At 35.8% G+C, this 14,838-nt stretch overlaps 1 protein-coding gene across 4 annotated transcripts in view; it reads left to right on the forward strand.

The window, feature by feature from the left end:
• The window catches only part of LNPK (lunapark, ER junction formation factor), a 91,022-nt gene extending 79,323 nt beyond the window's left edge, over positions 1-11,699 (forward strand). For all 4 annotated transcript variants that reach the window (XM_017868317.1, XM_017868318.1, XM_017868316.1 and 1 more), the window contains one exon: positions 5,432-11,699. In XM_017868317.1, coding sequence (XP_017723806.1) covers positions 5,432-5,664 — 233 coding nt within the window. In that variant the 3' untranslated portion in view covers positions 5,665-11,699. The remainder of the gene's footprint in view (positions 1-5,431) is intronic.
• Positions 11,700-14,838: the final 3,139 nt, after the last annotated feature.

Genomic DNA, 14,838 nt, shown 5'->3' on the forward strand with positions numbered 1-14,838 from the left:
AAAAAACTTTTCTGCTTTAATTCTTATATTATTAAAAGTATTGAAGTGGCTCATTCTTAGCAGCAAAAATTGTAGAGATGAAGTTATTGAAGTTACAGATGGAACCAAAAGGTAACTTTCTTCCATCCGAACTTTTCTTTAAACAAATATCAGTAATCATTTTTATGAGCAATCAAGAATTAATAGAAGAAATATATTTTTTTCAATCTGTGATGTAAGGATTTTGAAGTTAAGTTTTGCCTGGATTCTGATTTTGGAAGATTTCTCATTTAGGATGAGGCACAAAGCTGTTAAAATTTCTGGACCACTCTTTAGAAAAACATACAGAATCTTGGAAAGTTTTCATCAAAGGAGGAGACCTAGAAGAAATTTCTCCCATTAATTTCTCACCTGAATACCTAGAGTATTTTTTTTCTGGAATTTTACATCCAGATGCTTTGGTAATAGATTATTAGAGAAATACAAGAAATTATGGATACAGATTGTCTTTTTATTTGAAGGCATACTAAATATGCCAAGGAATGAACTGCTTTTAGGTTCCTCAGTTTCTTTTATGGTTAAATGGATAGTACCGTAATACTTGAATCTCTGCTAAGTTATATTACAGTGGTTTATCAGTTTTACTTTTTTTTAAAAAGCATTCTTTTAATGGTATGTGATAATCATTAGAGTACTAGGTTTCTACATTGTTAGTATTCTAATGCAGTGTTTTTTTGGCTAGCATGTTTAAAAATGTTACTGTTAATATTGTGTTTGTATTGCTCAGTTGTGTTTGTCTAGGTCTCATGCAATTATTTTAGTAGAATATAGTTTTTGTCCAATTGGAAATAACTTCCTAATAGTAAAACTCATGGCATCTAATCAATACTATCAAAAATAGCAAGTGAAATTTATATAAGGTAAAATTTAACTTGATAATATGATTTTAAAAGTCCTTCCCTTTCTTTTATGCAAAATACTGTTACCATTAGGTTGCGCTGAACAAGGGAAAATTCTAAGTTTAGTATTTTTGTTATGATGCTCCAGGAAATTAAACTATTTGATAATGTAAATTTTGTTGAATTCCATGTATTTACCAGATCCATTAAATAATTTTTTTATACCTTTGTTTATATTTACTTATGTGCAGCCTTCTCAGGATATAAACTTGCTTGCAGTATGTTTTTGCATGTTTGTTTTAGGTATAGAGATCTTTTGGCCTTCTCACTCCGTTTTCTAAAACACTTTCACTTAATAGTTTAGTTTTAGATCATTGCTTAATAATTAAACTCTTGGCCAGACACGGTGGCTCACACCTGTAATCCCAGCACTTTGGGAGGCTGAGGCGGGTGGATCATGAGGTCAGTTTGAGACCAGCTTGGCCAATATTGTGAGACCTCGTCTCTACTGAAAAATACAAAAATGATCCAGGCGTGGTGATGCGTGCCTGTAGTCCCAGCTACATGGGAGGCTGAGGCAGGAGAATCACCTGAATCCGGGAGGTGGAGGTTGCAGTGAGCTGAGATTGTGCCACTGCACTCTAGCCTGGGCGACACAGTGAGACTCTGTCTCAAAAAAAAAAAAAAAAATTAAACTCTTAACTTGTCTAATTGATTTGTTCAGAAATGGTAAATAATTAAATGGTATTCTGTGTGTTGATGAATACTAGCTATTATGAGTGGTTATAATTTAATTGAATTTTATTTAATGAGTTGTTGGGTTGAGTTGGGGTGAAATTTATACCTTTGTTTCTTAAATATAAGTTAACCATTTTCCTTAAGGCAGGAAAATCTTGTAAAAAGTACCTTGTTTAAAACTTGTGAATTCAAAGACATGTTGTCAATTTTAATTTAACATAGTTCCTTTGGGTAAGTTTGTAGCTTACTTATATAGTGGGCACTGATGTGTTAGCAAGGCAAAAATATCTGAAGTTGTTTTGCTAGACTATTATTTAATTTTCTTAAAAAAATTATTTTTTCAAGAACTAGAGTAAAAACCTAAACATGATATTCTTTATATGTTTTTGCATGTGTGTAGTTTATAGGTGAGGCAGTGATATTCATTATATAATTACACTGTTTTATGAGTTTCAGTTTTCTAGCTGAGTTGAGACTTTGTCCAGACAACCAGAAGCCAATTGTTACTATTTGGTAAAATAATAATAATAATAATAATCTCCCAAGAATATTGAGGTTGCGATGGGGTGATGGCAGGAGTGGGGAAAGAAATTGCATGGATCATTTTTTGTTTTATCACATTGTGGTATATTGTTTTCTTGGCATTATAGATGCCAGAGTCGAGTTTAACCTTTTTCTTACAGATGGAATTAGGTCATTCAGGTAATTGTTTCATATCTCAGTGGGCCATAAAGGGAAGAGTAGGGTTGTTTAATTAGTGTGAACACAAAGCCTGGTTTCTCTCATAGTATTTTACGCCCAAATATTAACATCTTCTGAAATATATTTTATTCCACCAAGCTGTTTTAAACTACAAATTCACAGAAGAAATTTGCTGTTTTTGTTAGAATGGGCAAATGAAGAACTTCCATAAAAATGAAAAAAGTATGTTTGTAACACATTAAATAATCTTATAAAGCTCTGTGGTTGTTAAATTTATATGTAATTCTCTGTTAATCATTTACACTTAATTATTTAGATCTTGTTTGATGAGTTCTTACAAAATGGCATTGGCATCCAAACATCAATTACCTGTCTTATTTAGACTACCTGATGTCTACATCGTAGGTGTCATATCACATACCAATTTTTTGTAGTGTTACTGCCATTAAAAAATTGCTTTTCTGCAAATTAACCCAGGAGAAGAAACTTAATCATTAATAGGCTGTTTGATTATTTTCAATTTCCACACATTTCACCAATTTTGTAGTCTTCCACATATTCTCTGAAATACAATAGTGACTGGAAAACTTTGTGTATCTTGTTGTTTTCTGAGTATGATAGCACATGGTATTTCTATGAATTCTTGTATTGCAGACATTTAAAAATTTCAGTATTGTAGTTCTCCTCCTTGTATTAACCACTTCTTTATGGCCCCAGAATTTGTACATTAAATTGGCTTTGACAAGTAAAGTCTATATTTGAAAATAGTAACATCACAAAACTTTAATATGACAAGCCTTGAATTTTGATACCTCTCCTGTTTCAGTACAGTATTGAGGCAGTCTGTCAGATAGCATATGACAAACTATATGGGCCTGTTTCCACTTAAACATGTTTATTGGTGAGTTACATCCTGGATTCTGAGCTTTTTGTTTTTTCATTTCTTGTAGCTTTATTGGTTTGTTTCAGAAGGCTTACTAAACTATAAGAAATTGTGAAGTTCTTGCCGAGTAAAGACTGCTGTATGGCTAGAGAGTTGTGGAAAACCATGATGCTTAAAATTCTGTCTTGGATATATTCTGTGAGGGTAGAATTACAAATGATTGGTGACTCCTGAAGTTTTCCACAGATAACTTGTTTGCCCTGTAGCAGAAATGATTTGTACATGCCTGGAGTTTCATTTGCCCTTTCTGCTTTTCCTTTCTGCTCTGGAACATTGAAATAACAAAATTCGAGTGACTTACTGCTTTTCTAACTTGGATTTTTATAAGATTCCAAGTGTGTAGCAATGCTATTTTAAGTTCCATATTAAGATACAAATAAGATTTTAAAAAATGAAATTTGGCACAAATTAATTTATGGACATTCCTTACTTTTTGTGACCATAGGAAGTTTTCATATAGTAAAACTATAGAATTTGGGCCTTTATTCTACATATTAAAAGGAGGAAGGTGGTTATAACTAATTATATAAGCCAGAGTCCAAGATATCTCTTTAAAGAAATAATTATTTTTAAGTATTTTAAAAGTCTTGGCATAGAGTATGTGAGCTATAGATAATTTGTGTTTGTTAAAACTGGTTTGGTAAAACCATGGATTTCTAAGACTTCCATATTAACATGTGTGCATATAACATATAATTTCTTTGCAAAACAGTTCTATTTATTTAGCAAAACTGACCTTTATTATACAAGGAGCTTAATTAGAACTTTTGCTAAGGCTGGCCTTCCCTCCAGAGTTTTGAATTAGTAATATTTGTAGTATATCTTAAGGAGTCATCTATGAGAGTAGAAATATCTGCTTTTTTTCTGAACTGATATGGTTTAGCCATATTTCTCCTAGCAAAATATTAATTGCTGTTTTTTACATAAACAAATAAATACCTTAAAGCCAGATTTTTATCTTTAACATAGAAATTGGGTGGCCCAAAAGTTGTCTGCTTCAGTCATTCCCTCCCCCATCCTGTTCTTTAAATTTTAAAGAATTAAAGGCAGTTTATTCAATACAATTGTTATATTATTATTAAGGGATTTGAATTAAGTAATACTTAAAAAGAGAGTTTAAAAGGAGTAAATTTTCAGTAGGGACTAGTACCCTTACTTAACTTCTGCTATGGAGATGGGATTAAAAGACCCTTCTCTTTCTTTCCCTCACATGCTAGGTATGTAGCACATTCTGACCCAGAGGTTAAATACAGAGGACTTATCTTGGAGAGGGATGAGGAGAGACTAGTCATGCCTTTGGAAAAGATAGAAACCTGACTTCCTGGTTTTTGGATAATAGCGATATATATCAGTGTAGGAAAGCACCATCCACCCACACCCACACCCACCCACCCACCCACCCACAAAGTACACATTTACACATTGCTTACAGGGTTGCCTGGACACAAGGGAAACAGTTTCTTCAGAAAATGTAATCTGGACATTAATACATTTGCATTGTTTGCTGGACTGTTGTATTATAGCACATAATTCTGTTGGGACTATGATTTTTGGACATTCAAATTTCAGATGTGTCTTTAGTAACTTATTTTGTATGAAAATATGGGACATTAGAAAAAGTATAATTATGAGTTTATTTCCTCTGAATTATTTTTTTTCTTCTACCATACTAACTGTAAAGGGAGTTATGTACTTATTTTAAAAGACTTTAAGGATAGGCCGGGCGCGGTGGCTCACGCCTGTAATCCCAGCACTTTGGGAGGCCAAGACGGGCGGATCACAAGGTCAGGAGATCGAGACCATCCTGGCTAACACGGTGAAACCCCGTCTCTACTAAAAAATACAAAAAACTAGCCAGGCGAGGTGGCGGGCGCCTGTAGTCCCAGCTACTCGGGAGGCTGAGGCAGGAGAATGGCGTAAACCCGGGAGGCGGAGCTTGCAGTGAGCTGAGATCCGGCCACTGCACTCCAGCCTGGGCGACAGAGCGTGACTCCGTCTCAAAAAAAAAAAAAAAAAAGGCTTTAAGGATAATGTTAGACAATTGTATGGTTTCTGTGCGTGTGTGTGTGTGTGTGCACGTGCGTGTGTGTGTGTATTTATTTTTTGCTTGCCTTATTTAGCAGTTTTAACATTTGGGTATTCCTAAAGTTTTGAATCTTTATCTTTGCAGAATCTTTAGAACAAGATGTTCTTGATAATAGTACAGAGCAGACAGATGACAAAATGCCAGCTACAGAACAGACACACGAAGGGATTGAAAAAGCATCTGACTCAGAGGAACCAGAGGAGAAACAAGAGACTGAGAATGAGGAAGCCTCAGTGATTGAAGCCAACTCCACAGTTCCCGGAGCTGATTCTATTCCTGATCCTGAACTAAGTGGAGAATCTTTGACGGCAGAGTAGTAAATGCTTCCACGTGCCTTCAATTGGATATTTATAGTCTTGGTGATGTCAGTTATTGCTTTTTCGGTGGCACTTACTTTTTTTGCCCCTCTAAGGGTATGCTTGTGTATCATTTGAATTCAGATTGCCTAGCTATTTGAACATCTCAAAGTTATATATACTGGGTATTAAAATTAAAAGCAAGTGATATCAGTGAAGTAAGATCCTTTTGAATGTACAAAGACCCATGCTATTGAGACAGGTTTTAGATATTTTTTATCCATTCTAAAAGTAAACAAACATGATTGCCTTCTTGTTTTCTGTATGTATAACCTGTAAATATCCATTTTGACATAGGAAGAACTTTGGTTAAGAGTAAGTTCTCTAATGGTGTTTGTTTTAAGGAATGAAACTTGGTTAAGATTTTGATTATTTCATTATTAAAAATTGATAGAATTTTAGCTCCTGAGATATTTACAACTGGGGGAAATGTCTATTTAGGCGTTTACATTAAGTGGTATGAAACTTGTTATTGTTACTACATAGGCACTGTTACGAATTCTCAATAAGAATGCAATGGAACAGTTAGGTAGAACCATAACTACATAGGCACTGGTACGAATTCTCAGTGAGAATGCAATGGAACAGTGAAGTGCAGTGTTTCTTTTTGATGTCTTTTATTTTACAACTGGGCCAAAGGCACATGATGTATATAATTAGTTTATATTTACACATTAGCATATAGGAAATATTTCTGCACTTGACTGTACTTGAATTCTGAACATTATTTATACAAGTAAAATGATGATATATAAGTGAATTTTGTGCTCTTGTTTGTATTTTATTAAGGAAAATAAAAATAATCTGGCATCAGTTTCATTTTGCTAAATATCTAGTCTTCTTCAAACAGTATCTTGGTGGGTGACTTGGCTGCCTGAAAAATCTTAGGAGCAATAGCTCACAATACAATGAATCTGTAGATTCTTCTTAGAGCAAATTATGATACTTTTATTCAGACTTGTTTCCTTTCTAGTTAAGACAAATAGTGACATTTAGAGGTTTTAATCAGAAGTTAGGTTTTTCTGATTCAGGAACATCTTAGGCCAGGCATTTGTAATTTTTAACTTTGAGAAACAAGTTTTGTGAGAATAGGATGTGGGTTGCTGGTAGTTAATTGGATTTAATATTTGTATTAAGGATTAACTGGAAAAAAATGTGTCTCAGTGCTAATTCTTGGACCTTTAATACAGTGTGCTTATCTGTTACGGCCTCCTTTTATGTCTCTTCTCCAGTATTAAAAAAAAATGGAAATCAAGTTATGCTGAAGGGAAAAATATACCTGTGTAAGAACGGTGTGTCTGGCTAATGTTTCTGAGTTGCACACAGTTTATTAAAAACTGAACAAAACATTTTATCATTTAAAATCTTTTATGATTTAATATCTCATATGTGACAATTTTTTTTTTTTTTAACTCAATCTGTTAACAGTCTGGGACATCTTAGTATAGTAACCAGAGTTTTTGAGCCTACCGTATTGGGCTTAAATTTCAGGTCTGTAGTCTTGGGCAAGTCACCTAAACTCACTGAGATTATTTTTTCACCTGTAAAATGGGAAGAATTATGTTTATTTTTGAAAGGTATTAGGATAATTAAAAATAATGTAATGTGCCTAGCACACTACCTGATAATGGTGGCGTTGGTTCTTATTAACATCTTTAAAATATGCAAGGACCGTAAGTTTTTCCTCTTGCAGATGAGGAAATTTAAAAATAATATGAACATGTAATTCAGCTGCTGAGATTCAAGCCAATGTTTTTTGCATCAACTTTTCTTTATTGTATGTATGTGTATAAATGCATAGATTACGGAAATAGGAAACTGAAACTCTATAGAATATAATCTTTTTAAAAATAATTGCGTCAGGTTTTTTGTATGTTACTTACCCATATGGAGTTTCGTAACATCTTGCTTAGTCATGTTGTTACAAAACGTTCAAATTCTGATATACATTGCTTGAAAATGAGTGAGTACCTCAGAGAAATTTGATAGACTCAAACAGATAGTATGACAAATACCTTTGAAAGAAATATAGAGGAAGGTTAAAAGAGGATTAGTAAAATTAATGCAATAGGTAACATGTTTGTAACCATATAGTATCCTTTTAGATACAAAAGCTTATTTTCATTATTATTATAATAAACAGTTAATGGTTGAAACCGTAGTAAAATGTCCTATTTTGATTATTAAGACTAGTATAAATGAGGAAAGCCAAACTCGTAAATACCATTAGCTAGAGTGATCTTAGCTTCCTTGCTTACAATTGCTCAATGGGTCATCATCTAAACTCTTCTGTGTCCAGAGCATGATCTACAAACATGGTCTAGCTTCTGTCTCCATCTTCTCTCCATCATTGTGCTATAGCCATATGGAACTCCTTTCAGTTTTCTGACCATGCCCTTTCCTGCCTCAGATTTCAGCTTAAATTTTCCCTCAGAAAGATGCCTTCCCAAACTCCCCATCTAAAGCTGGCCTCTACCTTTTACTCTCCATCATGTCACTCTCTACTCACCATTCTTATCACAATGTGTATTTGATTTGTTTGCTAGTTTACTGTCTTCACAACATAGTGTCTGTTTGTGCAAGGGTCTTATTTTTCTTATTCACGTCTGAATCTCAAGGGTCTAGCACAATGCTTGATGCATATTGTGTGAATAAATAAATCCAGTGAAAACTCTCAGTTCTTGTTTCACTGCTTGGCAGTTATTGACATTGTTGAATACTCTTTCTTTGAGACGCTTTTTTTCTTTTGGCTTTTCACATATCACACTACTATTCTCTTATTTCTCTGGCCTCTTGCTCTCAACCTCCTTTAAGTGTTGGTATTCCTTAAGTTCTACCTAGTGTCATCATTTCTTCATTCTGCATATTCTTTCTCTAGGCATTCTTCTCAACACCAATGGACTTAACCATCTGTCTCTCTGAATCTCAGATCTCCAGCTTTGATCTGTTTCCTTTACTTTAGAGCTATATATTTGCCTGCCTACTGGCCTATCTCTCACAATCCATATATTCAAGAATGAATACTATACTTTGCTTCAAACCTTCAGAACATTCAAACCGTTTGTTTCTCATCTAATCAAATAGTTTCTCTCTAAGCCAGAAGCTGTAAACTCATCTCTTTTCCCTTTATTCAAACTGTCAATTTTTGTCTCCTAAACATCTTCTAGTTATATTCTCATTTCTCTATTCACATCGCATTAATAATGATGATAAACATTTGCATTCTTATTCTGTGCTAGGCAACATGCTAACTGCTGTATATATATTATTTTATTTGTACTTTGGCAAGAATCCTGTGAAGATTTTTATCTTTGGACATATAGAAGAGAAAGCTGAGTTGTAGAGAGAATATGTATTTAAGTCCGTTTGAGCTACTATAACATAATACCACAGACTGGGTAACATGATGAAGAAAAATTTATTTGACTCACAGTTCTAGAAGCTGGGAATTCCAAAGGCATGATGCTATCATCTGGTGAGGGCCTTTGTGCTTTGTCATCCCATGCCAGAGGCAGAAGGGTAAGAGAGGGCAAGAATGAGCAAGAGATAGAAGTTGCAACCTCAAGCTCTTTTATAATGAGCATTAATCCATTCATGAGGGCTTCACCCTCATGACCTAATTATCTCCATTAGGCTCCAGCTTCCAATGCAACAGTTTAGCATACATTTTCAACACATGCTTTTTGTAGCATTCAAACCATAGCAGGAAGCAACTTGTTTAAAGTTGTATACGTGGTAAGTGGAAAACAGGGATTTAAATGTAAGTAAATGACTTCAGAGGATTTACTCTTAATTTCTGTTGTACTGCCTTCTAATTTTGGCCTCCATCATTTCAGATCACCCAAGCTGTCTCTTAACTGGTTTCTTTGTCTCCCACCTTGTGCACTTGCTATATGTTCTGTGTGCTGCAGCCTGAGTTTTTAAAAAATGGAAAATGAGGGGCCGGGCGCAGTGGCTCAAGCCTGTAATCCCAGCACTTTGGGAGGCCGAGGCAGGCGGATCACCTGAGGTCGGGAGTTTGAGACCAGCCTGACCAACGTGGAGAAACACCGTCTCTACTAAAAATACAAAATTAGCCAGGCGTGGTAGTGCATGCCTGTAATCCTAGCTACTCAGGAGGCGGAGGCAGGAGAATTGCTTGAACCCAGGAGGCGGAGGTTGCAGTGAGCAGAGATTGCGCCATTGCACTCTAGGCTGGGCAACAAGAGTGAAACTCCATCTCAAAAAAAAAAAGGTGGGGAATGAATCATGCCACACCATTGCTTAGACCCTTTAATGACTCTTTAGTGTTCTTGGAATGAGGTCCAAATTTACTAATAAGGCCTGCAAAGCCCTGTGTAATTTTGCTCCTAGTTATGGCTGGTATCTGCACCACAACTATGGCCACTGCCACCTCCCCCACCACACATTTTAAAAGTAACAATACTAGCGTTTTCTGTGCTTTGCATATACAAAGTGTTCTCATCTCCCAGCCTTCTTGAGCTTTTCCTCAGCCTGAGATATGCTCCCACTCACATAGACATTGGGGGCACTAAATAAAAATAGCTGTTTAATTGAATTGGAATCGTTCCACTTGGAACCCAAGTTTGGAAATTTTGCTACTTGTTAAGCTAGGCCTTTTATTTTTAAAGTTGCTATTTCTCATACAAACTCTTTTTATGCATTAGACACACACAGTCACTATTGTTATGGAGAACATAATTGTATCAGGAGAGCTATAGCTTTGGATGTGGGTGTGTGTGCATCAAGGGAGCGATATTCTGATTATATGATGATTTTCATTAAATATAGTATGCTGAGTTTCTAAAAATCCTAAATGGCTTAGAAATGGTGCTATATGTGGTTTGTTTGACCCCTGCAAATCTCATGTTGAAATTTGATCCCCATTGCTGGAGGTGTTTGAGTCATGGAGCGGATCCCTCATGAATGTCTTGGTGTTGTCCTTGCAGTAATGAGTTCTTGCTCTATTTGTCCTCCTCTGGAAGCTGATGGTTTAAAAGAGCCTGGTAGCCTCCCTCCCTTTCTTCTTTGCTTCCTCTGTCTTGCTGTGTGATCTCTGCACACACCATCTTCCCTTTGCTTTCTGCCATGAGTGGTCTGAGGCCCTCACCAGAAGCCAAGCAGAGGCTGGCACCATGCTTCTAGTACAGCCTGCACAACTGTGAGCCAAATAAACTTCTTTCCCCTCCGCCCGCCCCCAACAAATTACCCAGCCTCAGGTATTCCTTAGCAACACAAATGGGCTAAGACTCAGGGTCATAGGGATAGCAGGCACCTGAGCCAAGCCAGAATGCAAGATGATTCGTATTGAACCATGAATTTTACACTGCCTCTCAATGTTGGTGTCAGCATTTAAGGTTATTTAAAAAATACAACCTTAAGGTTATATAAAGTTTTATTTAAAAAATAAAACCTTGTAAGTCTACTTTTATTTCCAGTGGATAGCAACTACTTAATTGTCTTAAAACTTTTTTCTTATAATATTACTTTACAATATTAACTGTTGGATTTATTATCTGTGTACAAATCAGTTAGTTGAAGGGCCAAAGAATAAAGATAGTTTATGAATTATGAATAGCTATTTTGAAATGGTCATGGAGATTAGCTACTCTAGAAAATTGGGAGAAGATACTGTATTAAGTATCTGGTATAACTTCAATTAATTGTGAAAATTATAGCAGAGATCTAGATATAGTTTATGAACTCCTAAAGAGACATTAAAAGGAATTCAAGTACTTATGTAAAGATGAACTAAGGTAGAGATGGTTGTGAATTGATGATCTGCTGTATGTTACAGTTATGTAATTTGACTTGTTTCAAAATTATTAAAGTTTTAAGTGTATGCATTCTACTGGTCAATAAGTAAATATATTCAGGCTCTGAATGTAGACAGATGAATATATAAATAAAGAAAAGTACACATGTTAGAAGACAAATAAGAATAAAAATTAAAATGGGTACAGAATGAAAATCTTATTAAATTGTATCACTCCATATATTATTTGTCTCATTCTAATTTCTTTCCTCCTCAGAAACTAATCTACATTTTCTACTTTAATGCTATTTTAAATGACTAAAAATTACGAAATTTATTGAGTAGTAGGTATCCTGCCCCAGTTGCCCTTTATCAGTTTGCCTGTGTATGAAACTTAGATTCCATTTAATTTTCCATTCTTGGTCCTCCAGAGCATCTATCATACCTAGTTTAATTCATAATATTAATGGACTTTAGGAGAAGGAAACACCATCCAGTTATATAGTTCTATATTATTTGATGCTTTTTAAAACCTAGATTTTCTGCTTTATGCTTTTTTCCTCTTTTTTTTTTTAAGTATTTATACTTTCCTTTTGTTTGGCAGCAGAATTAATGGAAGTTGGAAGTACTCTGGAAGGATTAAAAAATGTTCTCAAAATCTCCCTTGTAAATTAGACTTTTAAGTTTTTAGTCCAGGATTCTGTGAGAATAGGCCAGATTTTCAGCTGCCAAAGACTTTTACCAGATCCCTGGCACTTGATTTAGGAGAACTGGAAAAAATCATTTATTTTCATGAAAATAAATATTTTGAAGGGTGAAGAATGTGGGACATTAAATGTACATTGTTTGAATACCTTCTCTTGGTCAGGCACTGTATGCTAAGTACTTTCACACAGTTCTCACAACAACCGTGTGAGGAGATAGAATCCTGTCAAACAGATTAAATTCATTCCCCAAGACTATTTAGTTTATGGGCATTGCAAATGGAATCTGAACCTAGGATCTTTAAGTCCATGCTCTTTTTACTACCTGTGAATCCTCTCCTTTGGCAGCTGTAAAAAATAGATTAATGCTCTTTTTGGTTTTTCGTATTTTTGTGATAATTGTTACTTCTTCAGGGCAGTCTTAACCTGAGACTTGCCAGACACCCTATTCAACACCCTTCCTTGAAATTCCTCCTAATGTTATCTCCCATATCAAACTATGAAATCCTTGAAGGCAGGACCATATCTGTTGTTGCTCATCATTTTATTCCCAGTATTCAACACACGGAAGACAGTATCTGTTGAATAGGTAGTATGCACAGACAGACCACACAGAATGGGAAATATACTCTTAGTGCGGATTTTGTAGTGTGGGGAATTTTGCAAATCCTTAATTGTTTGAACTATTGAGTAGGGAAAGGGTCAGATAACTTGTTCTTCACAATTTAGGCAAACTCCAGTTGGTTCCTCTGTCTTTTTTTGAACCATTGTCCACATTGCTCTTGGAGCTTTCTAAGACACACATCTTTAAAAATATTCTACGGCTCATTTGTATATTGCAACTCCTTAGGCAACTTGCACGGAAACCCTTCAGAATCAAATATCACCTTTTCAGCCTATTTCCCAGTACTCTCCTGTATACTCCAGCCATAGATAAATATTTCGTACATCTGAGAGATGCCATGCACTCTCATATGATCTATTCTTTTTAAATTCTCATTTCTTCAAGACCCAGCATTATCTGTAATCTTCTGAGTGACATCATCCTCAACTTTTCTAAGCAGTTACTTGCTTTTTTGTTCTGATTGCACTTTATACACTTTATGTAACTTGTAGTCTCCTGACCTCTTGTTATTTGTTCTGTCTACCGCCTTCGTTTGACCTAACACTGAAGATAGGCCATGTTCCTCAATTTTTATTTTCGCACCTTTGCTCTCCTCAAACAAAATAACAGGAAATAAAAACAAAACCTGGCATGGTGCCTGCTACAGGTATGTTGAGTGGATTCATATAACTGATAGATCTGACTTTCTCAGCATCAATGGTTGGTGTGCTGCTTCTCCTGAAACTCTTACAAATCCAGGAATTGGAGCTTGAAAGTGAGAAGGACTAGCTCAAGACATAAGAATATGGAAACTGAGCACATTGAGGGTGGGGGGATTCACGTGTTTTGTACTCTCAAAGCCTGACATAGGAGAAGCTCTAATCGTGAATGAATTGAACTGGAGATGAACTCACAGCACAGGTGTTCAGGGGGATTACAGTACAGGAGCTCATCCCTCATTCACATGAATCCATGATTTGGGTAAGGTTTCTAACTTGTACATAAAATATTTTGTGTTTGTTTAATGAGTTCCCATTGTTGAAGATCCCAATACCCCTCACCCCCTGCTCCCATAAATATCTATGGAATGAGGTATTTAAACATATTTTTTTGTTTTTATATTAATTTGTATTCATTATCTGATTTCTGACTCATTTAGTGTTATAACTGGCATTAAGTTAGAAGTGGTCTGGATAAAGTTGCTGCTTTTTTGACATCTGTATCTAGTGGAGCCTGGACACACTCACATGCATATACATACAACATGCAAAATAATGTAAGAATATTTTCTCTTTCAGTATATAGACCATAGAAATTCAGACCTTAAAGTCAGACACATGCATCTAAAAAGTATTAAAAGGGGCTGGGTGTAGTGGCTCACACCCATAATCCCAGTACTTTGGGAAGCTGAGGTGGGCGCATAACCTGAGGTCAGGAGTTTGAGACTAGGCTGGCCAACATGGTGAAATCCCATTTCTACTAAAAATACAAAAATTAGTCAGGGTGGGGAACCCTATAATCCCAGCTACTCCAGAGGCTGAGAGGAGAATTGCTTGAACCCTGGAGGCAGAGGTTGCAGTGAGCCGAGATTGCAACACTGCACTCCAGCCCAGGCGACAGAGCGAGACTCTGTCTCAAAAAAATAAAATAGGCCAGGTGCAGTGTCTCATGCCTGTAATCCTAGCACTTTGGGAGGCTGAGGCAGGCGGATTGTCTGAGCTCAGGAGTTCGAGACCAGTGTGGACAACATGGTGAAACCCTGACTCTACTAAAATACAAAAAATTAGCCAGGCGTGGCTGCGTGTGCCTGTAGTCCCAGCTACTCAGGAGGCTGAGGCAGAAGAATTACTTGAATCCTGGAGGCAGAGGTTGCAGTGAGCCGAGATCGCACCACTGCATTCCGACCTGGGTGACAGAGCGAGACTCCATCTCAAAAATACATAAATACATAAATAAATAGCATTTAAAGGAAATGTGTTACTGTACATGGCAAGTGTAATTGAAACTTGCTCTAGTTGTGGTATAATTTATGAATTAAAGCCAACCAAGTTATTCATTGTCTTTTTTTTTTT

The sequence above is a fragment of the Rhinopithecus bieti genome, unplaced genomic scaffold (genome assembly GCF_001698545.2).
Source record: "Rhinopithecus bieti isolate Rb0 unplaced genomic scaffold, ASM169854v2 scaffold_3062, whole genome shotgun sequence".
NCBI lineage: Eukaryota > Metazoa > Chordata > Mammalia > Primates > Cercopithecidae > Rhinopithecus > Rhinopithecus bieti.